Source organism: Dermacentor silvarum, chromosome 6, assembly GCF_013339745.2.
Source record: "Dermacentor silvarum isolate Dsil-2018 chromosome 6, BIME_Dsil_1.4, whole genome shotgun sequence".
Lineage (NCBI taxonomy): Eukaryota > Metazoa > Arthropoda > Arachnida > Ixodida > Ixodidae > Dermacentor > Dermacentor silvarum.
Window position 1 is genome coordinate 179197143 of NC_051159.1, and position 27238 is coordinate 179224380.

A 27238-nucleotide genomic window follows, 5' to 3' on the forward strand; every position below is an offset into this window, starting at 1 on the left:
ATTGGCCTATAGCCAAGGAAATTAAATTTTCAACTGTGTTCCAGGCTATTAATAATCTTAAGTTCATTACGTTAATGGTATTGCCATGTCAAGGCTCATGCTCCTCGTCTTTCGCCCACTTCCAAAGCTTCTTCACTTCTTTTATATTAAAAGGAAAAAAAGTTGAACGTTGCCTCTCGCCTGTAATGGCCTCTGTCGACAGCAATGACGCAGTACCTTAGATGGCTTTAACTGAGTCTACACACTGACTTCAGTCAGTGTGTAGACTCAGTGTGTATGTCTACACTCAGTGTGTATGTCCATACACACTGAGTGTAGATGAGTGTCCATACTCAGTGTGTATGTCTACACACTGACTTCAGTCAGTGTGTAGACATACCTACTGAAAGGCCGCAGATTATTTTACCACACAAGGTTATTTTCCATACGGTGAAATCATAGCACACGGGTACACTTTTATCTGACGAACGCTGCGAGTTTTCACAACCTCGTGGATGCCGCTGTAATTAACACCTATTAAATTTCTTATTGGATTTACAAAGCACGTAGTCACGCGCATGAAACCTTTAATAGGATTTTAACTCAAGTACAGCGAGAGGCGAAATGACTTGCGATAGATAGACATGAAGAACACATCAGATCCAATGTTCATCTGCACCGTGGCAAATGAAGTCGGCGCAGGAGAGAAATCCACAAAGTGGGAGACACAGTGACGTACACTAACGAGCCTTGCGGGCGTTGTCGCAAGAACGACACGACGCGCTTGCATTAAAGCAATTTCTGTTGTCGCTGTTGTATCTTGAACTAATATTTGTGTCAGCGAAGCGTTTATTTTATTCCGATAGCAATTATATGGACACACCAGACGCATTTCTGCCGTCGCCGTCGTTGTCGCCGTGGGTTCCTTATAAAGTCCACGGGCGAGAAAATCGTCGCCGCGCGCCGTACGCTGTATGTGCGAGTGAAAGCGTGCATGCGACGGTGAGCCGGCAATCACGGCTCGCGCACACAAGGGAGGAAAGCGGGAAAGAAAGGCGCAGGATTCCCGTCGCGCACAACGCTCTGGAGGGAGGGTAGGGAGGTGGAGGGGCCTCGCTTTACTGCGGCCGCGCGGTCCCGCCGGGCTGGAAGGCTCCGGGGTGAGGGTATGGAGGGGGGAGGCCGCGTACTACGCCGCGCGCTCCCGCCCGGGCGGCTGTATCTTGAAAGGCATCTGTGGCGGGGTAGAGGCCGCCCTCCCTCTGTTTTCGCTGCTATGATCGCGTTGATGCGAGCGCCGGCATGAAGCTCAGTTCGCTTGCTGCTGCTGCCGCGCTGAATCACTCCAGCGTTTTGACAGAGTTTCCGCGGTCATCGAGTGAGATGCGTTCATGTTTCCTTGTGCGCGCGTGACACCATGCTTGTTGATTTAGTTAGTGTGCCTATATTTACAAGTTTATATGGCCGATAAAACTACTATCCTTAGTAGTTTTATCTGTGTCATGCCACTCAGTTTTTCGTTTGCCGATTTTTCAATGCACATTTCAAGCGGCCGTCGTACTGTAGAGTATTTATCGATATTTATGATGACGCGATGTGACCGACAGACTGGGCCAGGCAACGTACTTGCAACTTGTGGAAACCTTTTTGCGTCAGTCCCCAAAATTAATATTTTAAGTTCTCCTCAACATACTGAGCTTTAAAGTCCCAGACGTGCTTGAAGAGATCTCTGAAACAGGACAAGGTGGCAAATCTTGTCACTCGTGGAGTAGCTTGAGCAAGAAAAATGAGGGGATCCGAAGGGCTCACGCGACAGCGTTAAGGGCCCCGTGTCGCTGAAAATCCGGCGTCGGTGTCGGCGTGGATGTCGGCGTCTCTGGCGGAAAAAATCATCCCGAACCACCCCGACCGCGCAGGCCTTCCACGTGGTGCAGGATTTTGCGAACAAAAATTTAATTTCTCACAGTTAAATACGTCAGAAAAATGGTAAAGTACGACTTAACCACAACCTACAGACATGGTGGCGTCGGACTGTTATTTGAATGTACGAGAAAACATAATTCTGTTACGAGGAAACTCAAACACAAACCCCTTTTCCAGCATTTGTACCATACCAACACGACACGCTCGGGTAATTTACGTGCGAAAATGCTATCCAGATGGCACTCGCATCCTCGGTAGGTCAAATTGGGACTTTGCCTGCCTTAGCTTTCGTTTTGGACACGCGCGCGCGTCGGGTCATCATCATCATAATCGTCATAGCAAATAAGCTATCGTCAATAGCAAATAATTAATAATATACTAAAAAAGGTGCTAGGGCCTTCACATTTCAATATCAGACCACTTATATTGTCCCTGGAAAAACGTTTTCCCAGCAATGCACTTCTGTTTAAAAGTGATCGGTGTAAGCTTGGTCTCTTAAGCTGGCGTTCCCACGCTCTGTGTTGCAGTGAAGCCTACTCATGAAGAAAAATGCGATGCGAACGGGGCCGGATAACGCTATCGCGTTCCACTCTTAAAGACGAAGCTTAAGCGGCCGCAAATTTTTTTTATTACTCACAACCACAGAAAGAAAAAATGAAAACAGAAAAAAAAGCATAGGGGATACTAATTGTTATGTTTAACTGAAATATAGAAATAATATGACAAAAGGAAATGAAAGATGACGAAGAAACGATATGCCGCAGATGGGAGCCGATCTCATCTTCCAAATTGTGCGTGCGGTGTTATGTACCAAGTGTGGCGGCAATCTTCTCCGATTTTCTTGGATATTATTTATTTATTTATTTATTTATTTATTTATTTATTTATTATTATTTATTTATTATTTATTATTTATCTATTTATTTATTTATTTATTTATTTATTTATTTATTTATTTATTTATTTATTTATTTATTTATTTATTTTCACGCACTGCAGCCCCTGGTGGGGCTATAGCAGGAGTGGATAATACAACACAAAAAAGAAATACAACAAGCAACAAAGAAATATAGCATCGAGAGTTAAGCGCAATGTTGAGCGAGCACAGACAAGAATTCGTTTAATGGGAGAGAACGGTTGGTTACTGGCAGTGAATTTAAAGTTTCGATTGTTCGAGGGAAAAAGCTATACTTAAAAGTATTAGTGCGCGTAAAAAAAAGAGTAATGTTAAGCGCGTGATGTCTCCTACTAGAAGAGAATTTAGCAAAGGTGACATATTCATTACTGGAGAGGCGACAGGAAGAATGAATAATGCCGTGAAAAATGTTAAAGAAATAACGTGTCGCTGTTCGGCGAGAGATGTTAGGTAGAGTGAGGACATGGCTGACGATGGTGAGAACTGGTAGCCATAACAACGGTAGATAAATCTAATGGCTGTCCTTTGGACGGACTGAACTCTATATTTCGTACTGCTTGTAGGGATTCTAAACAATACTACCATACTCAATTATATGGCATACAATAGTTTTGTAGTTTTATATAACAGTAATCTAGTGCCGTGCGGATAATTAGACAGCGTACGACGTAAATAGCCGATTTTTTGTAGAGCTTTAATCATAATGGAATCAATGTGCTTTGACAAGGACAGGTTAGTGGTGAAAGTGAGACCAATATATGTATATTCGGAAACGCGTTGAATAGAATTATTAAATTCGTAACTGAAAAAGAACGGGCAAGTTGCATAAGAGAAGGACACAACGACAGTCTTACGGAAGTTAATATTCATTTGCCACGTTTCACACTATTTAGAAAATCTGACGAATGATGCATTAAGACGAACATGATCAAGGGGAGATGAAATGATGTCGTATAACACGCAGTCGTCTGCATACATTCGTATTTTAGATGATATCTCACGCGGTAAATCATTACTACTTAGTAAGAAAAGAAGAAGAATGTACGTATGTGTACAATGGTTAGCTTCGGAAGTGTTAGCCAGCAACGCTAACGGCCATGGCTGTAGATGTGGGCTGTTTTAGAAACATTTGACAAAAGCTGTCAGCACCAACACGAAAGCAGGCACAACATTCGGGTATGAAACATGACTTCGGGTCCAAATAGCTAGGCTGGTTTTGTCCTATTTCTCAAGCGAAAGTTTCTACGACATTATATGTTAAAAAAAAAAAAGAAAGAGAGAGAGAAAGACCGAAATGTCGACGTGTCGCACCCAAACGAGGAAGAGACGTGCACTTCTAGCATTTGCGCGTGGTTTTCCAGAAACTGCAGTAACAATGGAAAGGCAAGCGCACGATCAGCAGCGGGAAAGCACACGGCACGCCATTTCGTTCTTTTCTATATCTTACAGGCTGCTCAAGATGCTTCGCTTTGCTCACAGATAGCAACACATGATTATTCGTTCGGCACGTTACCATCCGCACAAGGGCGCCTAGCCAGATAACAGACTGGTTCGGAGCCTCACTGCATGTGAAAACTTGGCTGGGTCCCAAAAGTCCTGTTTGGATTTCTTACTGCCTCTTCTGCATTTCTTGTCAAACACGCCAGTGCTTTTGTGTACCATCTTCTGCATCCGCATGTTGCGCGCTTAGGCTTAAGTCAGCGAACGCAGAACTTAATCTTTCGTTATTTGGCCTTGTATTAGTTTCTCGTACTTTGTTCCGTAAAACAATACGCGTTGAATCCACAATTCGCCGGCAGAACATGAAATCAGTTCGTGTGGGGCACACCGCTCTTGAATGTTTTACTTCTTGTACGCCCAGAAGTTCCCTGTAGAACTCGGTTGCTTCTAATGAATACTCACTTTATGATGAAAGCGCATGCAATAATGATGCTTAGATGGACATGTCGACTGACAAAGAAAGATGAGAGTTCGGAACAATAGCATCCGCGAAACTGTTAAACTAAAACTAACTTAAATTTCGGAGTTTTAAGAGCTCAATCCCGAATATGATTGAGGTCCGCCGTATACTGGGGGAATGGCTAATAACAGACAGCGCACTGAAAAACAAGGAGCGCGTAGGCACAACACAAGCGCGTGTGTTGGGTCTGCTCCTTTCTTCGTTTTCGCTTTCAGTACGCTGTTTATTACTAGCCATGAACAAACTTGTCTAGTTTTCTATCCTCTGTAGTGGGGGACTCCGAATTAGTTTTGACTACCTTGGATTCTTTAACGTGCATCTAAATCTAAGCACATTAGCGCTCTTGCCTTTCGCTTTCATTGAAATGCGGCCGTCGCGACCGTAAACATAACGCGCGACCTTATGCTTATAGTAGCGCAACTCCATAGTCACCAAGCTAACGCGCACCGCGACGTGTCCGTGAAACGGTCGAAGTCATCGAAGGTTTCAGGAGTGTTGGAGAGGAAACAGGTGTTTTCCTTTTGTCGTAATGAGAAGAGAGAAGAGCTGCATCAGAAAGGAGGCAATGACGGTTGACTCCAGTGGAAAGATTGGATGGGACCGACCTCAAGACTACTTTCGGATAACGTGCGATACAGTACAGTCTCATTGCTGCGTTAAAAACGCAACACGGACCCAGTTATGTAGCTGCACTCACTCCGCACGCGAGAACAGTCGCTTGAGGCCGCACTATAAACTGAAGCTATGGGGGATTTAAAAACCTCCACACGTCGGGACGCAGCTTGTCACGAACACGTCATATCATCCCTGCGAAGTTGCGCTCTAAGGAACCGAACCACACTTGCACATAATCAACTTTGATATGAGAAGCAACGGAAGGCGTCTAGGCTGCTTTTATCTCATGTTTACTTTTTATTAGACCCTACACGTGCAGAGGTGAGCAACCTTGTCTAGAACGCGGGAACGGTGGCTTCCGGGGCTCTCCGGGGTCAACCAGCGACGTCTAACGGTAGTTGCTGGGCCCAAACGTGCCCAGCACCCACCGTTAGACGTCGGACCCAGTTAGACGTGGCTGGGTGGCTCCGGAGAGCTCCGGAATCCGCCGTTCCCGCGTTCTAGACAAGGTTGCTCACCTCTGTACGTCATATCTCGCAAAAAATAAAAAGCGAGGGCATGTCAGTGCTCAGTAATTTCAATTCAACTCAGGTTGCCTAATATTACAGAAATATAACAGCCTAGGACAGGACAGACAAAAGGTGGCATATGGCTTACTAGAAACTGAAATCATTATTCAAGGCCCGTGAAACGTTCAGTTGCTATTCAGCTATGTGCTGCCTTGCTTTCTTTTTCTCCTATCCGTAACCTTTAAGCTACGGTAATCATGTGCCGACTATCTCAGGTGAGACCATTAAATGGTATCAGTCGTAAAGCCTGACCGAAAGTATTTCTTTTAAACGCAATAGGTCAATATTGATCGGTTGAGTTTAACGTTCCAGAGCAACGTAAGAGATATGCTGTGATCCCTTAGCAACAAAAGGTGTCACACAATTTGAAGAACGTTGTGCAACGTTATGGGGATGAACGTGGCGTTTTCTGCTCCTTTAAACATGGTCCGTTTGTGTGCTCAGGTCCTGAGAAATATTGAAAAGATGCCTAGCCATAGTCCTTTTGTTTGCCATGTAAACCACAGATCACCGTATGTTAGCTGCGCGTGCGCAGTGGTTTAATGAATTCCCATTCTCCTGCGGCCGTGTTCATGTCGGTCAGACGGGACGCTGCATAAATATCCGTTTAAAAGAACATTTTAAGAACCAGTCATCTGACAAGTATTCCCACGTATAAAAACATTGCAGGGCTTGTGAAAAAGAGACACAGAAGGTATGCTTTCCGCTTCTAGAAAAAAAAAAAACAGATTTATACCGTCATAGGGACCGTCGTAGACGAGAGTTGTTCGAGGCGTATATATTGTATGTATGCATGTGTATGTGTTAGCCATCCTTCCGTGGTACTTGCTGATTGTGAGGTGCTTTTTCTGGACACAAGATTGTGATGGCAGCGTTTTGGATGGCCACTGAGCATGACGACGTCGTTTTTTCATTTTATTTCATAGCATATATGCCATCTTTGACCCGTTAAAATTCAGTTGTGAGTCCTGCGCGTGTCCTGTACACTTATTCTTCTGTTTTACGTGTTTTCGTAGCGCAGTATCCCCCGTTTAAGAGATGAACAACCACCAACTAGCCCAACTTTCCGCTCTATAGCTGCTCTACAACATGAGAGACGCCGTAGTTGAGATGGGTGTGAGAGGCGGGATAATTTTGACCATCTGGTGTTTAATTAACGCACATCCAAACCACGGTACGCGAGCGTTCTCGTATTCCGTTCCCATCGGAATATGTCCGGGAATCGAACCCGCGATCGAGCACGTGCCCAACAGCGCCATAGCCACGGAGTCGGCAAGGCCGGCCACGCATGCGTCGTCGCACCCGGAACAGCACGGCGGAAGACGACGGCGCGTCTAAAGTTTCCGTATAATTATAGTTCACTGGAATTCTAGCATTCCAGCACTCCATAGCACAATTGATATCGCAATAAAATGACAGCCGTACATAGCACAGCGGCTTCAGCCGCTCTTCTGAAGGGACATGAATAAATCAGTTTATTTTGGCGGACGGCTTGCGCCATTGCAAGGAGTCATTCTTAATGCTAATGGAAAAACTTGGAGGACGCTTAAGCTTCGCCTTTAAGAGTGAGGGATCTTTGAACGCGATAGAATTCAAAGATCCCTCACTGCTTCTCACGCTTCCCGGCAACTGCAGCTTATGTAACCGTAATGTTTACCGGGAAACGTTGGCGGCGAACGCTATGCACGAAGGCGAGCTTTGTCAGAAACGCGGCCTCTTGCGTGGGCTGATGCCGGAGGTCGTGCACAGCCGCGCCAAAAGAGTTACATCATTTTCGGCTTTCTGTTACTGTTTCGTGCGTTTAATATTTCAGTCTAAGAATATTTAACATAAAAGACATGCGCTATTCGCTATCATTCTCAAAATTCCGAAGAATAACTTTGTCAAGAATGTAAGACAAGATATGAGCAAATTTAGTGATAACGGTGTGGCAATATAACCCGCACATACGGCATGTCATATAGCAAGGTGTGACATACACATATACCTAAATATAATTGTCTTTAACGGACAACTACTGCCGACACTAAATTTTCTGCGACACGGGGCGCTTAACGCTATCTCGTAAGTGGCTGTGGTGTTGGGCTGCTAAGCACGAGGTCGCGGGATCAAATCCCGGCCACGGCGGCCGCATTTCGATGGGGGCGAAATGCGAAAACGCCCATGCATTTAGATTTAGGTGCACGTTAAAGAACGCTAGGTGGTCTTAATTACTCCGGAGTCCCCCGCTAAGAGCGTGCCTCATTATCAGAGTGCGGTTTTGGCACGTAAAGCCTTTTAATTTATATTTAAATTAATCAGCACTGTTTTGCAGATCAAATTTGTTGTGGCACAGCCACGTGCTGCAGCGCTGCCACAACACGTGACGAGCGAAGGCCAACAAATTGGAGTAAAGGCAATGCTTCGACATCAATTCTTCCCTCTTACCTGAAGCTTTCTGCTATCCTTGAAATGTGTACAATCATTGCATTTTACCGGTACTAACATATGGAGCAGAAACTCGGAGGTTAGCAAAGAAGCCTGAGAAGAAGTTAAGGACAGCGCAGCAAGGCGATGAAAGGAAAAATGTCAGGCGTGACGTCATGAGGCAGGAAGACAGTGACGTAGATTATAGAGTAATCGAGGGTCTCCGATATTCCAACTGACATTAGGAGGAGAAATTTTGAGCTCGGCCAGGTCATGTAATGTGTAGTGCAGATAACCGCTGGTCTATCAGTGTTCCAGAATGGATGCCAAGGGAAGGGAAGCGCCGTCGAGGACGGCAGTGAATTTTCCGGCGCAACTTGGAATCGGTTAACGCAAGACAAAAGTAATTGGACATCGCTGGGAAAGGGCCTGCGTCCTGCAGTGGACATAAAATTAATAGGCTGATTGCGATCAAACTTAAATGGCGCTCAAGTGCTTCCTGAACCAGAGAGATTTTCTCTAATGCAGTGTTTTAAAAATGCAATAGCGTATCGCGAAATTCTTGCGGTATATGAAAAAAAAAAGCGAGAAAGAAAAAGAGAAGCGAGCGATGTCCGGAATCTGCTTTATATTGCGCATCGAGAAAGAAACTCTCGATAATGTGTTGAAACACACATAATTGCCGTTGCTACTCGCTTAACGTGGCCATTACAACATTTATATTGCAGGATCTAAAGACGGCCCATATCAGCACCTCTCTGTGTCCTACGTCATATTGACGTCTGTGCAGCCTAGTACTCGAGAGAAATGTCGAAACTATTTGATCAAGTGAACGGACATCGCGATAGACCCACGAAGCACTGTGGCCTAATGGAAAATGCCAGCTGCTTAACCAGCCCTTATAGATCGGTGATAAGACGCGGATAAAAGGAGCACTTGACGGTTGTCAGAAGCAGCTCACGAAGTAATGTGTGCAAGAGCGATGAAAAGAAAGAACAGATACCAAAAAGAAAGGCGTGTCAACCAAAGTCGACGCGAAAGAAGACAAGGTCTTCTTTCTGAGGTTTTACGTGCCAAAACCAGTTCTGATTACGAGTCACGCCGTAGTGGAGGGCTCCGGATTAATTTTGACCATCTGGGGTTCTTTAACGTGCACTACAACGCGAGCACACGGGCGTTTTTGCATTTCGCCTCCATCGAAATGCTGCCGCCGGGGCCGGGATTCGATCCCGCGACCTCGTGCTCAGCAGCGCAACGCCTTAGCTGACTGAGCCACCCCGGCGGGTGAAGACAAGGTCGGCGCATGTGGTATATGTACTGAAATCGAGGCATTAAATATGATTAAATGTTACATAATTGCATGATATGTTTGCATTATTTTGAATATTTCCTTCGTTCCATTGTCAGATCTTACATTTTCTCCGGACTCTTTATTTCTGTTCTTCACGCCGAGTTTTTCCTTCGCTTTTATTTTTACGCGCGTGTACGCCCAAGTTGTCTCTTATGGCGCCGACTTTGGTTGACACGCCTTTTTTTCTTTTTTTTATTAACCAAGAGGCCCAGTAGGCCGATCCCGGAGATAATGCAGCCTGCGGGGCAATATGGTTAACTTTAGAATGCATTAACGCTAATTACGCCCCGTACCGTTAATTTTACCTTGTCCGCCTAATTATTGCGTCGTGTCTCGTTACGACCTACATTTTGATGCCTTTGTCACTCGCCGCAACGCTCTGCAGGCGCGAAAGGAACGTTTTTTGACCAAGAGGTCAGATAGAACCCACGCACGCCAAACCCGCGTGAAGTCGCCAAAGAAGACCTTGTCCTCAAAACAGACATTGCTTGGAGAATAATAAACTTAGCTCGTCATGTATAACCACTTCCGACTCCACTCGGTGAGATCAAGTTGAGCCACTTCATCAACACATACAAGCAACCCTTCAACGACCACAGGTGAAGTCGATTACGAAGAAGCACAAAGCCAGAAAGTGGTGGTGCATTCGAATTATTCAAGCGCTATTGCTTGGGGCACATTTTACATTCGGATAGTAGATATCGAGTGCTCAGAATAGACTCGTCTGGTTCATTCAGAGCGCCACGCCTCCAGATTATTAGAGAAGCGTTCGGAGGCGCTCTTACTTTCTAGCCGGGAGCGCGACCAAGATCTGACAGAACTGCGGTCACGCGACTTCTCCTATTGCTCTGGGAGCAGCTGAGCGTTCGGCTCGAGCAGGTTTTCTATGGCTCCAATTTCGAGACGGCACCACGTCACTGCAAAGTAAAGTCGCAAAGCGGTAGGAACTAGTCGAATGCACTACACGTTTTATTCTAGTTCACCCTGAGGAGCATACACTCCATCTGTGCGCCCCCTCCCCCTCCCCCCGTAGTTTGTTTTGGTTCTTTCGTCAGGCGTGCATTGTCAAGTCAGCAGAAGGACATCCTACGTAGCAAAAAGGGCAGCAGACGCTAAGGCGTGTTAATCTTTCAAAGCTCTGATAGCTCCGTTGGTCGATTGTCAAAAGAAGGTCCCACCTACAACCGATCCGAATTGATGTCTAGTGCCAAACGACAGCCGCCAAATCCGTAATTCAGCTACATTTCTTCTTACGAACATGATATCACATTTCATTGAATTTCCGCTGATCTTTGCAGACCCTTTGTAGCGATCGAATGCAAACATTCTTTTGCGCGGAACGTCCCAGAAGAGAAACGTGAATTTTAGTTTAACCAGATAGCATGCCACGCGCGCTGTGCGAAATTTGCACCGCAAGAAGTATCAGCCAAAGCGCTACTGGTGCCGTTTCCGCGAGTATGGGCATGCATATATTACTGCCCGCGTCGACTGCCGCGTGCACTGCCACGTGAAGACAAGCCAAACCTCGCGCACACAGGGAAACAACCGTAGACGTGAGCGGGGACGGGGAAATACCGGCTCCAGGTGCACGTGTTCTCAGCCCCTATACATGCACGGCGGTAGGATCAACAAGCGGAGGTGCGGGCCCTGTGGCCAACCACTCACCCTTCGGCTGAACCGGCGCCATGGCTGTCAGCAGCTCACTGACGCAGTCGAGGCCGCAGATAAGTTGCGGCCGGCCTAAAGTGGCGCGATGCGTGTGCGGTGGGCGCGCCACGCAGCTTCGGCGGACGCCGATAGAGTTATTGCGGCTATCGTGGCGCCGATAAATGCACCGCTGGCCTGCTTTGCGCCGCGGAATGCGGAAAGGCCGGCGACGGCGCCTGACCGCAGATTACTTTCCCCGGCGGCGTACCGAGAACGAGCGATAAGGTATGCAAAATATGAAAGTGTACTGCACAACGGACGGCGCCGAATGCACTATTTGCGCCTTTTCTCAGGACCTGCAGCAAAGTAACGGTTTCGTGCTGAGAGAATGGTTGGGTGCAGAGACTAGTGGGAAACCCCGCCCTGATGCCCAAGCGCTTCGTACAGAACTGGTCCTCCAGGCTAAATGTGGCTAAGAGGGTAACAAAGCAACAAAAAGGCAGAGGGGGGTATTAACGCATAAAACACGCGTGATGCTGTCTCGCTCTTTTCTTTTTTCTTTCTTGACTCATCGTGTAGTTGCGCTCATGCTTTAGGCCATGAATATTGAGAAGCTTAGCCTGAAACTGTGGCCTGAACGCGTTTCTTCGATTTCGGCTTCGGCTGCTGATGACGGCCCCGCGATGAACGAGTCGTTCATCGATTAGCGTTTACCGGAGCAGCCGTCGATTCATCCACCGCGCTCTTCAACCTAATGGTAGCTCGAAACATACCAGTCGAAGCCCATAAAATTGGTACAAGGTCCGTGCGCTGTTTGAGAATGATTACTACGGCTCATGCAGCGACAGTAGCCTGCTGCGCCGGCCCTGATCTCATCCCTGGACATCAGCTCCCACCTTTGCTCAATTGTCCTGCCAGAAGATGCCTTTTGGCTTGCCGAGTTAATCCCACATGACATTTTTGAGCCATCGAGACACAGCGACCGCCTGTGTTTTATGCTGGGGCGCCGACAGGCAGGGAAAAAAAAGACTTTTTTTTTTCTCGAGTACAATGCGTCCTTGTACTCGTGAAGCTTCATCATACGCGCCGGCGAGGTTCACTCTGTGCGCGCCCATCGCTACTGCGGCCTGTACGTATATTTGGTCCCTCGAAGAGAGAAAATGAGGAGAATTTCTTAGGGGAAGCGCAGAGCGGTCAATATGAGGTCCTCTAACTTGCTATTATGCTCGGAGGGAAAGGCAAGAAAACAGGGGTATGAGGATTGATGATTAGAATAGGCAGTAGGGGGGCAGCGAGCGCAGAGTTTTCAAGGAAACGCAAGCAAGACAGATTACGATTATCCTTTGGGGACAGGATACGTCCCAAAAGGTGTAATCTTGAATTTTTAGTATACACTCCGTGTACAAAGATCCCGTTCACAGTCTTTCATCTAGGACCGTGTCAATTGAATATTTTAAGTTAGTCCTTTTAGATGACCTCTCGGGGTAGCACATCGCAACAAAGGACGCGCGCTTTACTAAGATGTCGTATCAGCGCATCCAAAAGAGGGCGGCAAGACATAACACTTATACCCTACACGATTGCGAAGTGATATGCTAGAACGCTTTCTGTCTTCAGAGTGTGTTCCTTTTTATCGATACCGAAGAGTCATGCTGACCGAGGAGTCAGGCATGCTGTGTCCTGTGAAGCAGCGCCAGGTAATATGCGAGTTTGTGCAAAGTGCATTGGGTGCACGTTAAAGAAAACCAGGTCGTCAAAATTAATCCGGAGCCCCACAACTACGGCGTGCCTCATAATTGGATTGTGGATTGGCAGAATAAGGTCAGGTCAGCATTACCGGCATAGTAGCTAGATATTTCTCTTGAAAGGAATCATTCAATTGCAATGCACGCTTTCTGACCCCTCGAAGAGGGGCCAGAAAGTTCCAGAGTGGACTCCGTGGGCTCTGTCGAACGAGGGTATTCCGCGCAACGAGGCCACTGCTATAAGAGCTGCTCGTACTCGAAACGCGTTGGCGTTCAGAGCTATGCGCAGGATTTTCAGCGACTTCTTAAACAACATCTCAGATATCTTGATGCACTTTGTTTTCGACACGCCAGCCCTGCATGGCTCACGTGACACACTGCGCACGGGTGTAAAGCATGCGCGGAGTAATATGGCAACGTCATCTGGCGAAAACCACGCGGCCTTCGCAAACGGCGATTCACCATGACCAGTAGAGATTCCCGCTATAAAAGCTGTCATCGAACCTGCACGCTTGGTCAGTTTTCAAATCCTACAACCATTTGCGCATACTTAGTCGAATAGGTATGTGGAATACTAAGGCTTTTACGTGATGAACTGAGGCGTGTATGCGGTCACCTCGGGCCAGCATAGATGATGTAGTATTGCCAAAAAGACTTTTAGCACGCATGTGTCTCGGATCCTTTTGAAGTTTATCAGTGACTGGGTTGAGAGTTTCTCACTCAATGGTGACGCTTATACCATCATCATTTGAACGCGTTTGGCGTTTGGCGGTTGGTTCGGAGGGAACATCGCCGACGTGACGATGCTTTTTATTGTGTACTCTCTCAGTCTTACACTGTATTTTACGCGGTGAGCTGCACCCACATGTTGACCAGGTATTCAACTTTGTCACTGGACAAAATGTAGTATGTGTTATGGATTAGTAGTGTAGTAGTGTAATAGTGTAGTAGTAATTAGAAATGTAGTAGTGTTGCAGACGCTGAAACAGATGCTGGTACACAAACTTTCTATGCTAGTTATTTGCCAAGTCGCATATGGTTTTTATACATCATAGTGGATAATGACTAGTCCGCTCATTCGTCACAAAGTTCCGTAACCATACGTCACTTAGTTCCACAACTGAGCCTGCCGTTTTGTAGCGAGAGCTACAGTGGCCGCATCCTCGCCGTTTCGCTGTGGTCGGTGGCCGCACCGCGAGCTGAGCCGTTGCCTAGCAACCGCCGCAGCTAGCAGCGCCACTCGCCGCGCCATCTGGCATGACGTCAGAGGAGGAGCCGGTGAAACCGCGAGCTGAGCTGTTGCCTAGCAACCGCCGGCATTGCATCGGCGTTGCATCGCCGGAGGAGCCGGCGTCGCATCGTATATATAGAAGGGGCGGCTCGGTGGGATTCGTCGGCAGATATGGAAAGTGAGTCGGAGAGACGGAAAGAAGCCCTTCGTCATCGGAACGAATTTAAGAGGAGGCAGCGAGCCGAGGAGACGGAGGAAGAACGAGCCGCACGCCTCGAGAAGCGTCGTAAGTACAAAACGACCAGGCGAGTGCATTCAGATGAGAATGGTTCGTCATCTAGTTCGGCATCTCGTGCCAGGGCCGCGGATCAACGACGGAATGAAACACCAAGCTAAACAATAACATTAACTGTACCTCTCGCTACGCACACCCAGGCATAACTGAGTTTAGCCACAGCCAATTTTTTTCATATATAGATTATTTCTGCTTCCATCATCTCCGTCCCATTATCATATAGCGTCGCTGTTCTTCGAATGTCTCTTTCATTTCGCCGACTACTTGCTCAAATTGTGGGCTTTAAACACTTCCATGACGTCTCGCCGCCTGACCGCGACGGAGAAAGTAGACCCGCTGTAGGTTTGCCGCCCATCATCCAGGTTTGCCGCTGTTGGTTTGCCGCCCCCATGTCTGCATAATGATTGCCCTTTGAGTCACCGTAGCCACCCAATCGAATGAACTGACCGCTAACAGGGACGTAGCGTGGAGGTTGCGGTATAAGGCAAATTTGAGACGTCATAGCACCCCAGTCTTGGCAACAGTCGGCGCCAAAACAGCTTTTGTTCTCCGAGTTTAGGGATACTGCCCCGGCTGTGAACATATCTTTTTTGCACACGTCTCTCGTGACACTGAAAGCTGGCAAGGTTCCATTGTTTGCGGTGGGGACACAAAGGTCTAAGCAGTAGATAAAGTAAAACGCGTATACCCAGCAGGGCTTCGCTTACAAGCAGTCGTGATCACCACACGGCGCAATGTGGTCGACGCATCCGTCGCTGTGCGACTGAAGTCAATGCTTTTGACCAAGCGCCGTCTACCATTCAGTGAAAAAAGCTATAGATATTTTAATGGTTCATGGATGAGAAAGCAATAATGCGCACGATGTGAACTGCGTCTGATGCTGAAGAGATTGCTGAAGCGAAGACCGTGCCAAGTTATGGAAAAACGACACGATGCGTAGTTGGTTATTTGGATCGGTCATTCTGTCTAAAACATTGTGCTGCGTCTAGGTGAAGCATCTCAAACTTTAAGATGAATAATTTCCTCACGGACGCTTTGTTTCAGTAAAGCGCTTAGTTGAGCCCGCTGTCAAAAGGGCTATATACTCTCGTGCGTTCCATCGCTTGAAGTATTTTGCTTATTCGCAGCGTTATGTCAGTTGCAATGAATGCTCTAGACTCGCTATCGACATGAATGCAGATTACTTCTATGAATTAATTAAATGATATTAAATAGAAGTCTCAGCCACGTCAGTGATGGAAATAAACGTATTTGTATTGTTCCCAGAGTATGCAATGTTCCGGACAGTATGCAATGCCACATAGGCTATTCTTTGTTTATTTATTTATTTATTTTCAGGTAGCACTAAACCTGTGTATGTCAGAGCACGTTTGAACCGCAGCTCGAGAACGGCTAACATTACCATCGAACACTCTTTTTTTTTTTTCTTCTTTCTAGTCAACAAGAATTGTCATGACGGGTAGCGGCCGAACCTCTGTGGTTGCGCCAGAGAGGAGTGCTGTTTCATCGGGATCATAGCACAGGACTCTCAAGTGGCTAGCAACGCGCTTCAGCGCAGCTTGTCTCTGACCGGCATGCGGTTGCTTGTCCGATAAGCAAAGAGGGCGACTGCTCCAAAGATGGCGGATACAATGTTTGCAACGGAACGCCAGCAGCACTAAAGCGTCTTACACACGGGAATCCATGTGTCCGCACTGAGGCATCGCTATTCAGGATCGAAAAGTGTCTAACGTATTCTTTTTCTCGGCTTTCCGAGCAGTAACTGAATGAACGAACAAACGAACCAACGAAAGACGCACGCACACACACACACACACACACACACACACACACACACACACACACACACACACACACACACACACACACACACACACACACACACACACACACACACACACACACACACACACACACACACACACACACACACACGCACGCACGCACGCACGCAAGCACGCACATACACACACACAGAGACAGAGAGAGAGAGGGAGAGACAGACAGAAATTTGAAAGACAACCCTTGGCGGGACTGGTCTGTAAATGTAGTTTCTGGCGATTTAGACATCACTTCGTTTTATTTCTTAAGCGGACTCCTGGCTTTCAACAGGCCTGCTTGTCGTGTATGTCACTACGCCTCTTCTCAATTTCCTCATCGTTACATTCATGTCTTTCTTTTTCTTCCTTTCTTTTTTTCCTTTCCACCAGCGGAGAACACCTGGCTAGACGAATGCGCTCCAGGCCAACTTCTCTGAGTTTTTTTTCCGATAATCCGATAAAGTACCAGCTCTGTCTCTGATCAGGGACAATTAACCAAAACCTTTTATCAGGGAATGTTGTTATAACTGCCTCCCTTAATTGAATGTCATGGCCACCTTAAATGTTCGGATATTGCTTCTCAAGGTATTGACGGACAAGGAACAGACTAAGTAAGTTCAGAGAAATAGATCTTCCTGGCCATCCCAGTGCCGAAGTAAGCTGACAGGTAAAGTCGTGGAACGTGTATAGGTGTACCAAACTGTCAGTTTAGTCGCAAGTTACTGTTACAAAACAAATTAACTTCGCTATTAAATAATCGATTATGCAGAGAACATGGAAAAATTTCAGAAAACGCAGTCTGGTACGAAGTATCGCCGTGCAAACCGCAAGGAATAGCCAATGACTTACCACTGAAATGAAAGGACTAGCTGTAGACGAAGCAGAACAAGAATTAGTCATGTTGGCGGGACATCCGCTTTTTCTCTTCTGGCAGCTTTGTAATTAATAGATTTTTTAAGGTTCTCGAACACGGCACCTAAATGTGGACCAGCAGACAGGACATTGTGTGTGATTTTGTTTGGTCAGTCGGTAAGCGGTGCTCTCGACGCTGTGCACTTCTATACAGAGGAGCGCGGTGACGCGAAGACCGCTAAGAAAGCGTTCGTCAGATCGTGCAATTGCGACTACTTTGGCTTTGAGCAACAATTGTCACCATAAATGAGCCAATGTATGCGAAGCATCTGTAACCTGGGTAAAGCAATCCAACATTACCGTCAGCTCCTGTTCGTTTGAGATATACTGTGCACTCACGCTTTAGATTCCGGAACGCAACAACAGAAATAGCAAATTATGTCCCATAACGTTTTATGGTATACTAAAACAGATGTAATTATTGTTAAGAGACAATTAATCTGCATAGGACACCGTTCATGTATGGGATTGCCAAACAGTACAACTGCGCTGGTGCTCTGCAAGTCAAACCGACACAACAGAGGAAGATTCAATCGTATTCTCCCTTTCAAATACCAGTGAAGCGCAGAAGTAATCTCTTTAAAAGGCAATCGCTGGGCCTATTTGGAACCAAGTGCATTGCATAAAACAGTTGCATAAATTGCAAATGCTTACATAAAATGGTATTTTTCGGGAAAACTCGCCGCTAACCTGGAGTGTCGCGTACTTCATCGTTTACTTCATCGACTACGACTTCGACTGGTTGTCTTCTACGCGCATTCTCACAGCTAACGGTTTTCGTCCAGTTTTCAGGGCGTTGCAGCGATGGAAAGTCATTTGCAGAGACTGTTTGAGAAAAACAAACTTTTTTTTCATATTTTGGAAAGACTGTACTTGCATGAAAATCCAGTCAACGAATTGCACGTCCAGTTCTTCCAATTCTCAGCTGTCTACAAGCCAGCTGGCCACGGTCACCAGTTTCCCCTCTATACTGGTGGAAGCGCCACAAACCATGTGGCGATGGTCCAGCAACTGCCACCCGCGTTCCACTCGCCGAAAACCCAGCAGTTACGAGCCAACCAGCCAATTGCACAAGCGCCCCACTCGCAGGGCAACGTCCTGCGAACCAGGCTCACGTTCAGCTACTTTCCTCTGTGTCCCACTCGGGCAGCATTCAGTCATCAACAAGCCTTCCAGCAATGGCCCAGGCTCTCCACCCCGCCGGTCTTCATATGGGCACACTAACAACAAAACCCGTGCAACAAGACTGCCACCCAGACCCAAACCAGCAAAGCAGAGCACCCTGCGTACCAATTCCAGACAGAGAAGACGTCGGTAAAGTCGCTGTTTTTTTTTCCCTGCAACGTGCTTGAATGAATACATGAATAATGCGATACGAGCGGCTCGATTTTTCGTTAGTCACAAACCCACGAAAGAATAATGAAGCCGAAGGTGGCAATGCTGGGTGATTGCTTACTTACATTGTGACGGTGGTATAACGCAAATCCGTTTAACATTGCGTTTCAACCATCAAGTTGTGAGCATGTTGATTATAGACCATAAGAGAGAGAAAAAATGCGATCGTACCTGCAACTTGAGGTGCTGCGCGCATGTTGATAAGTATAGGGCTGGGTTTGATTGTTTTCCGGTAACTTGCTTCCTTGATTGCTCGCTTACTTGCCTCCGAGAGTGGCTACTACCCACTATGGGGATTGGCTATGAATCGGGTAATTTAACAAAAAGATTACACGAATCTAAAAAAAAAACACTATTGAGAAATTTTGAATAGCTAAACAGAATGAAGTCAGATAAAACTTAAAAAATTAGCAAGGGAATCGTCCTGATTCAATTATATACCTCACAACAGATGCACCAACATCACTATGATAATGTCCCAGAGAAGAGGCTCCCAAGGACAAAATATCGGGAATCGTTATATTCAATCCAGTACCATAAACTTTTTCTTCTAAAGTATGTTTTCTTAATGATGAAAAACGGCGACATGACAGGAAGAAGTGCTCTATTGTTTCGTCGTCACCGCAGTATGAGAACAAGAAGGTGGGCGCCAGACCAGATCGATGCAGGTAATAATTTAATGTAGATACGTATTCGACATCGGAATTTGGTAAACAGGACTTCAAGGTTTCTATTACGGACAGAAGTTTATGTTCCAAAGAAATAGAAAGTGTCGGTAATCAGTTAAATTTGTTAATGATAGGTTCTTGCGTGACTGCCCGTCTCCTGAACTTAGCAGCAGTTATGAAAGCTGATACAGGAAGGATCGGGAGAATTGTACCACTAAGGGCAGTTCTCGCCAAGCTGTCTGCTAATTCATTTACAACTAATCCTTTGTGGTCAGGCACTCATACCAATATAATTAGTGTTAAGTCAGAGGGTATTAGACAGTGAAATGTACGTGAAATATGTCAGCCACTATTTACAGTCAGCATAAAGATAAAGAATCCGTTACTATTACAACTTCCGAGATTGATATGGGTTGACTTTTCGTAGAGTCAATGTAACCGCCAGAAACTCAGCTAAAAATACTGGTATGTGACGCGCACTTTTTTGATGTTCTTGCCTCAAAACATGGCTCGTACCCACGAGGGGGGATTGGCTATATGGATTGATTGCAAAGTACACCCAACAATATACCAAAAAGGGTAAAGGCAAACATTCAAAACGAAGCATTCGGCAACTAAATGATAATAAAATTTTGAGAGGGCCTATACATAAACTTCTTCAACTACTTCCGGGCGCTTCAATGAACTTGTGCAGAGCAGTAATCATCGACCCACGGCTTGTGCATAATTGACAGGCACGAAAGAACAAAATTTGGTGTTGTTAGTGTTAAACCCCGATTACTAGTTTGAAATATGACAAAAATTCTTTGGGGGAAGGTGAAGCGGTGGCACGAAAGAAAGAAATGGTCAATAGTTTCTGGTTCATTACAAAAATAACAGAGGTTAGTTATGAACAAACCAGATCTATGAAGGTAAAAATTTAGGCGGGGAATTCCACAACGGAAGCTTGATAACGTCACCTCGCACTGTCGCGTAAGGCATTTGCTCGTGTTCCACGGAAATTTTAGATGTCGAAAATGATCTCCGGAAAGTATGGATGATTCATTACAATTTAGAAATAAAGGTGTTTAAATCTAGCTCCTGTTACAATGTCCCGCTTCGCTTGACGTTCTCTTCCTTGTCTAACAAACAAACAAGCAGCGACGTGACAATGCGTGTAGTTAAAAATCGGATGACAAATATACGTTATCCAGCATCCATGCCACTCTAGCAAACGCCTGCGACGGTTTCAGAAAACAACCACTTGAGGGTTTTGCCTCTGCATGAAGCGAGGTGAAGTACCTATAGTGCGAAAAGTAAAAAAAAAAAATGTTCAATAGAATGGTTACGACTGCGACACGTTTTCAGTTCACCGACCAAGCGGCACACCTTAACTTTATTAAAGTTCCGTTCCGTCCCGTCCGTCCGTCCCGTCCGTCCCGTCCGTCCGTCCATCTATTCGCCCTCAAGCAGCGCCGGTCTTACTAAGGGTTCAATCTAAGAGTGAATTAGATATAAGGTAACAAAAGTACGAATTATCACTCAGGAAGAGGAGGAAACAACTTTAATTCGTCAATTTACCTTAGTGAGCGGTGGCTACCAGGCGATGCCTTACAGCCACCTCCTCGGCTCTTTCGATGGCCCAAAGTTGAACATCCGGGCTCGGGTCCCGGAGTATTGCTTTCCACGCTTCAGGCGATAGAGCGGCCAGGAGATCTTGTGGGAGGGGAGGTGTTTTCCTGCAGTCCCAAAGTCACTGTGGTGATCGAGGCAGATCATTCGTACCCCGCACCTCCACCACTTTGCCACGTGTCTTCAAAGGGGGCTGACGGCGTTTATTGAGAGCAGCTGGCTCCTGGAGAAAACAGCGGCGAGAGCTAACTATCGAGTGGGGGCGGTTAGCAACACACTCCTTACTTTTGCCTTTGCTCTTGCACTGCCCCCACTACTACAGGTGACAATATGGTATAAAGAGGCTATATATATGGACCCACATAATGAGTAGTGTGAGTCTATCGAGTCAGGGTAAAAGTGTGTGTAAATTTGTGGGTTGGAAAGGAGTGCGGTTGGAGTCAGCGCCAGGTGACTTCTTATCCCTTGGTGAGTTTGGCATGATCTGGGGGTTTTGTCCGTTTTGCGAAGCAGTAGTGTTCTGCAATGTCGTGGTATGGGGTCAGTGGCTCGCTGACCCGGTCCCCCAGGTCAGGGACGAGACCCACCGGTCGGTTGACGAATCCTCGAGCACACTGGTGGGCCGCCTCCATCCCCGGGTTCCATTTCAATTCAATTGGATTTGATTCTTCACTATCTTGTGTGGTGGAGATTAGGGGGTGCAGTATTCGCAGCGTGGTTGGGGCCACGATTCCACTTGCAAAGTTGGATATGGCGGTCTTTGATTAACTGATTATGCTGGCAAATCCGGCCACTGCAGCGAGGGCAATGGCCGTATCTTCTGCCTCCGCCAACTTGAAGGCATGGACAGAACCGGCCGTCCTTATTGGTGTTGCTCGGGCGCAGATTGGTTGTTGTCGTTGATCTTGGGAAGGATAATTGCGCTGACTGCGCACGTGTTAATTGGCAAGTAATATCGAGCAGCGTCAGCGTATGCTGCTTCGGAGTTGGACCCGTGTGTTCTGTGCAGGGCTTGAGCTCTTGCTTTTCGACTGCCGTCGTGATTACCTGCCAGCATGTTCTTTGCCAGCGGCTTGATGAGCAATCTCTTTCTGATGTCGAGGGGAATAGTGGCAGGATCGTTGCGCGTTGGAGGTACTCTGTACCCGATTCAGTCCAGGATCAAACAGTCTGTCTTGCTTCCTTGCAGTCGGTGAATGTGCACCGTGCAGTGTGCTTCTAGAAGCTCTTCCATGGTATTGCGTAAACCCAGGCTTAGGAGGTGCTCGGTTGGGGTGGTACGGATGAGCCCCAGCGCCGCCTTGTACATTTTTCGTATGATTCGGTCGAGTTGTGCTTTTTTGGTTTGGAGAAGATGTAGGTAGGGAAGGGCGTGGGTGAGCCTTGAGATGACAAAGGCATGGATGATTTGGAGTAGTTCCTTCTCCTTCATGCCTTGTTTGCGTGCTCTCACTCGGGTGATTAGATGTACCGTCTGATTCACCGCTGCTGTGAGACGATGTATTGTAATGTTGTTGCGGTGATTCTTTTGTACGGAAAGGCCCAGGACCCTCATGTGATCCACGTGGGGTATTGCCGTGTCGTTGACGTACAAGTTAATGTTGGGTAGTGGGGTCTTTATTTTGCGCCGGTCGGGGAGTCGGAGTATTAGTATCTCCGATTTGCTCTGCGAGCCCTCTAAACTCGCGTCAGTCACGTGCTGGATGACCGTGTCGCCTGCCTTCTGCAGGGTCTCTTCCACTTGTCCGTCGGATCCCGTGGTCGTCCAGAGCGTAATGTCGTCGGCGTAGAGAGTGTGTCGCAGGCCGGGTATCGTGTCGAGTTTGGGTGGTAGCGACTTCATTACCAGGTTAAATAGAAAGGTGAGAGAACGGCTCCTTGAGGATTGACGCGATCTCCAAGATTGATCGGTTCGGAGAGTAGATTGCCCACCGAGAGTTCAACCGTACAGTTGGATAGAAAAGCACATATGTAATTGTACGTGCGTTCTCCCGGTTGCAACTCAGCCAAGCTGTTCGCTATGGCAGTGTGATTCACATTATCAAAGGCCTTCTGAAGGTCTAGGCCGAGTAAGGCTTTGGTGCTTGTGCCACTCTCTGGTCTTAGGAGATCGTGGTGCAGTTGGATGAGGGCATCCTGGGTGGATAGATGAGCTCAGAAGCCTAGAATCGAGGGGGAAAGCTAGGGTGTGCTCTTCCGTGTAGTTTTGCAAACGGCAGAACACTGACGTGTTCCATTAGCTTGCCCAAACAAGAGGTCAGGGATATGGGTCGAAGGCTTCCGAGTTCGCGTTTCTTGCTCGGTTTCTGTATGAAGGTGACTCAACTCAACGAAAATGCTCTTTTAGTGCAGCAATAGATCCATTAACCCCTTAACTGCCGATGGTGATGTACTCGTCATCACAACGAGTGTCCTCTGGTGCCGATCACGAGCTAAATCGTCGTGAACTTCCCGCAATTTTTTCACATGTGTATATGTGCAGTTCCTTGATTCTGACAAATAAATAATACACAGTGACTTTTGCTATCTTTTGTTTTCACCAAGAAGAGTAAAAATGCAATAGGAATTCCTGGTATCACATTTTTAGAAAAAATTGGTGCGAAATATGCAGGTGTAAAAGAAATTCTGCACTTTAGTTTTTTTTTTTGTTTTCGTAAATTCATCGTGGCAGTTAAGGGGTTAACGAAACGTATTGACCCTAAAATTGCAACTTAGTTCAAAGAAAATGACAGTGGTGGCAGCTGCACGAATAGCTGGTGCAGAAAAGTGCCGATAGTATTCTGCTATTCTGCAAAGATGATTTCGCCTTTGAAACATGTAGCTAAAAGGCAAATTTAAATCCTTGGGTACTGCGTGTCAAAACCACGATCTCATTATGAGGCACGCCATAGTGGGGGACTCCGAAATGATATTGACCGCCAAGGGTTCCTTATAGGACATTTAAATCTAAGATCATCGGTGTTTTTGCATTAGCCGCCATCAAAATGCGACCGCCGCGGCTCGGAATTGAACTCGCGACCGCATCCTTAGTAGCTCGACGCCATAGCCCCTAAGCCACCGCGGCTAGTAGAAAGCTAAAGGTTGTCCGCACTTTCACGGGAGGTGCCGTTAGTATTGCCCACACGTCAGGCCATAACGTAATTAGCTTATTTGCTGCGCTCAGTGACATTCGACCTATAAAGGTTCTCTCTCACGAGCTCTGACGCGTAGGAGTGACTGACTCATCTACTGTATCAGCGTGAAAAGCGCAAACAACGTGAGGCTGGGGAGTAGCGGTTTAACAAGAGGTCAATAGAAAGGAATCAAGTGCTAATGCCGCAGTCGTACTGTGAGCAAGAGCAAAATTCTGTCACTTGCGTGGCCGGCCACATCAAGGATTCTAGGTTGAAGGATCTTTTACAGCGAAGATGTTAAGGGCTCACCTTTCGATCGTCGCGTTCGGCAATAGAAAAAAAAAACTCTCATTAGTCGTATGCTGTATGTGCGAGTGAAAACGAGCGAGGACGAGGGACGCGCGCTTTCACGGGGAGCGAACGCACGGCGGAGAGCAAACGCGGCTTATGTGCGAGTGAAAGCGCGCTGAGGGCAAGGGACGCGCGCTTTCACGGGGAGCGAACGCACGGCGGAGTGCAAACGAGACTTCCCAATGGTAGAGGGAGTGGTGGGCGAGGAGGGCATCGAGGCACTCTAGACTGTGTGTGTGCATGCCCTGGCAGAGGCAGCACACCATGCTCCTGTACCATTCAGCACCGCTGTAACTGCCTTTGACTACGCAAGGCGCACGTTGCAGCGGCACCTAACGGCGCTCCACCCGGATCGGCGTGTCGCCAGCGGTCGCCCTCCCCGTCCACTTCCTGATCGCGGCCTCACAAGTCAGGAGCGGTCTCTCCTGCTGCGTCTCCGGATCGGCTGCTCCTGGACGGCTTCCCGAAAGTACAGCAAAGGCCTGGCTCCAACCCCGGCGTGCTCAGCGTGCGGAGAGGAGGAAACAATCGAAAATCTACTTTGTTTCTGCCCCGCCTTCTCCAAAGAAAGGGCTTCTCTCTACACGTCATTCCGACGCCTGCCTACGGACTCAGCATCGCAGCTGCTCTTTCCCGGTCGGCACCACGGCTCCGCCTTCAGGTACCTTCTCACATTCCTGGAGGACACGGGGCGGTCGTGCAAATTGTGAATGCGCCGCCTGGCTATCTCTGACGGTCAAGGTCTGTGTAATCGATCGACCTTCACCCTCCTTATTTTCTTCTTTACAACCCCCGCCCCTTCCCCGAGGCGCTGAGTCGTGCTCCCTAAAGGGCTGCAGAAAATAGCGTCTCTTCCTCTTCACAACCACAATCTCTCTCTGCACGCTTTCCCACTGCGGCGCATGCGCGCAGCACTGCCGGCCTCTGCGGCCGACTCTCTCTGGGCTCTGCAATCTAGCTGCCTATACGTTGATTCAACTCCGCGTAACCTGATTTGGGCCCCCAGTCACCCGGGACTCCAGGAAAACGAACAGGCCGATCAGGCCGCCTGCGCACTCTCTCCCCGGGCTGTCTCCCTGTCCTTGGATGCCTACTCCCAATCAGACAATCTGGCCCTTTCATTCAAAGAATTCACCGATTACTATAAGGAGGAGCACCGGCGTTACCCGGCCCCTTGTAAGGGACTGGATCGCGCTGACGAGCGCCTCCTCCTCAAAATTTTTACCGACACTTTACTGTGCCCGGCGGTGCTGAAGCATTTCAACCCATCCTTTGACGGCGCGTACCAGTTCTGCGGCGGGGAGGGGGGGGGGGGGACACCTTCCACATAGTATGGGCGTGCCAATCAAACCCTTAGTACAGCTTCGCTGGCCTTCCATCTCCATGCCAGTGGAAGGGCTGACAGTTTTTTTTTTCGGGCCATTTCAAGCCGAACGGCTAAGTTCACCGGTCTTCTCGAACAACCCAGAGTACATTGGATTTATTTTATTGCGATAGTAATTATACAGACAATCAATGTGTACTAGTGCCGTCGACGCCGCCACCACCGCTCTATCACGCTATCGACGGCGTGGAGCGTCTCCAGAGATGCGAGAAACGCGCCGTGCGTTAAGCTGCCGCAATGATTAAGCCACGTAGGCGCAGCACCGCCACGCTTAGCTCAGTCGGCTATGCAGCGGGGGCAGGACATCGTTCTGTCTTCTACTGCTAGCATGAGGGTTGTGCGCACGTACAGCGATGAGCAGAGTTAGGGTGAACACGCCAGCGTGTGGCCGCGCTCCGCGTAGCGCCAGTGCATTCAGTGCGGCTGTGCAAAGAAGTAAGCCTGCGTAGGGTCAAGAATGCCTGGAAGGAGCCGCGTGGCCTCGTGTCGTCTGCTTGATTGTTCGCGAGCCAAAGCTGCGTTCCATTAAAAAAAATTGGAGGACGCTTAAGCTTCGCCTTTAAGAGTAGAACGCGACAGCGTTATCGGGACCCGTTCACATCGCATCGTTCACATACGGCAAGTAGGCTTCATTCACTGCAACTTTGAATGTGGGAAAGCTAGCTTACGAAGACCAAGCTTACACCGATCCCTTTAAAGTCGGCTTCACTTTTAAACTGAAATGTATTGCTGAAAAGACGTTTTTCCTGGGGCAATATAAGTTCTTTTATATTAAAATGTGAAGGCCCTAGCACCTTTTTTATTATTTTATTAATTCCTTGCTATTGCCCCGACGCGCGCAGGTCTGGTAGAAATGCTGGAAAAGGGGTTTGTGTTTGAGTTTCCTCGTAGCAGAATTAGGTTTTCTCGTACATTCAAATTACAATCCGACGGCGAATCCGACTGTGAAAATTTTCACTGTGAGAAATTCAATTTTTGTTCACCGAAACCTTGCACCACGTGGAGGGCCTGCGCGGTCAATGTGCTTGGATGATTTTCTCCGCCACCCGCGATCTCACACCGGTTGCCGACGTCGGATTTTCTGCGACACGGGGCCCTAAACGCAATCGCGCTAAAATCCCGCTTTCAATGCCATATCGCCGCCAAGGCGAAGTAAGCCTTGTGTTTGTGTACAGCTTTTGAAAGGCCGGCGGGTTCACCAGCAGGATCCTCAATCCGTCTTTTTCACGGCCCGACGGCGCATGCGCCCTGCCCTGGCGGATTAGCCGCGAAACGTTTTGGAAGGGTTGCGCGCGGCCGCGCGGCCCCATCTCAGGGGACAGACCCCCGAAAAAAAAAAAGCGCTCG

The 27238-nt window shown here is 47.6% G+C and overlaps 1 protein-coding gene across 3 annotated transcripts in view; it reads right to left on the reverse strand.

The window, feature by feature from the left end:
* Window positions 1-27238, reverse strand: part of LOC119456476 (cystathionine beta-synthase) — a 64119-nt gene that overhangs the window by 22939 nt on the left and 13942 nt on the right. The window contains exon 1 of one of the 3 annotated variants that reach the window (XM_037718286.2): window positions 11385-11520. The exons of 1 other annotated variant lie outside the window; for it this stretch is intronic. In XM_037718286.2, the coding sequence (XP_037574214.1) occupies window positions 11385-11406 (22 nt within the window). In that variant the 5' untranslated portion in view covers window positions 11407-11520. Of the gene's footprint in view, window positions 1-11384; window positions 11521-27238 lie in introns of those variants that run through there. One more of the 3 variants, XM_037718288.2, reaches the window with a different exon arrangement.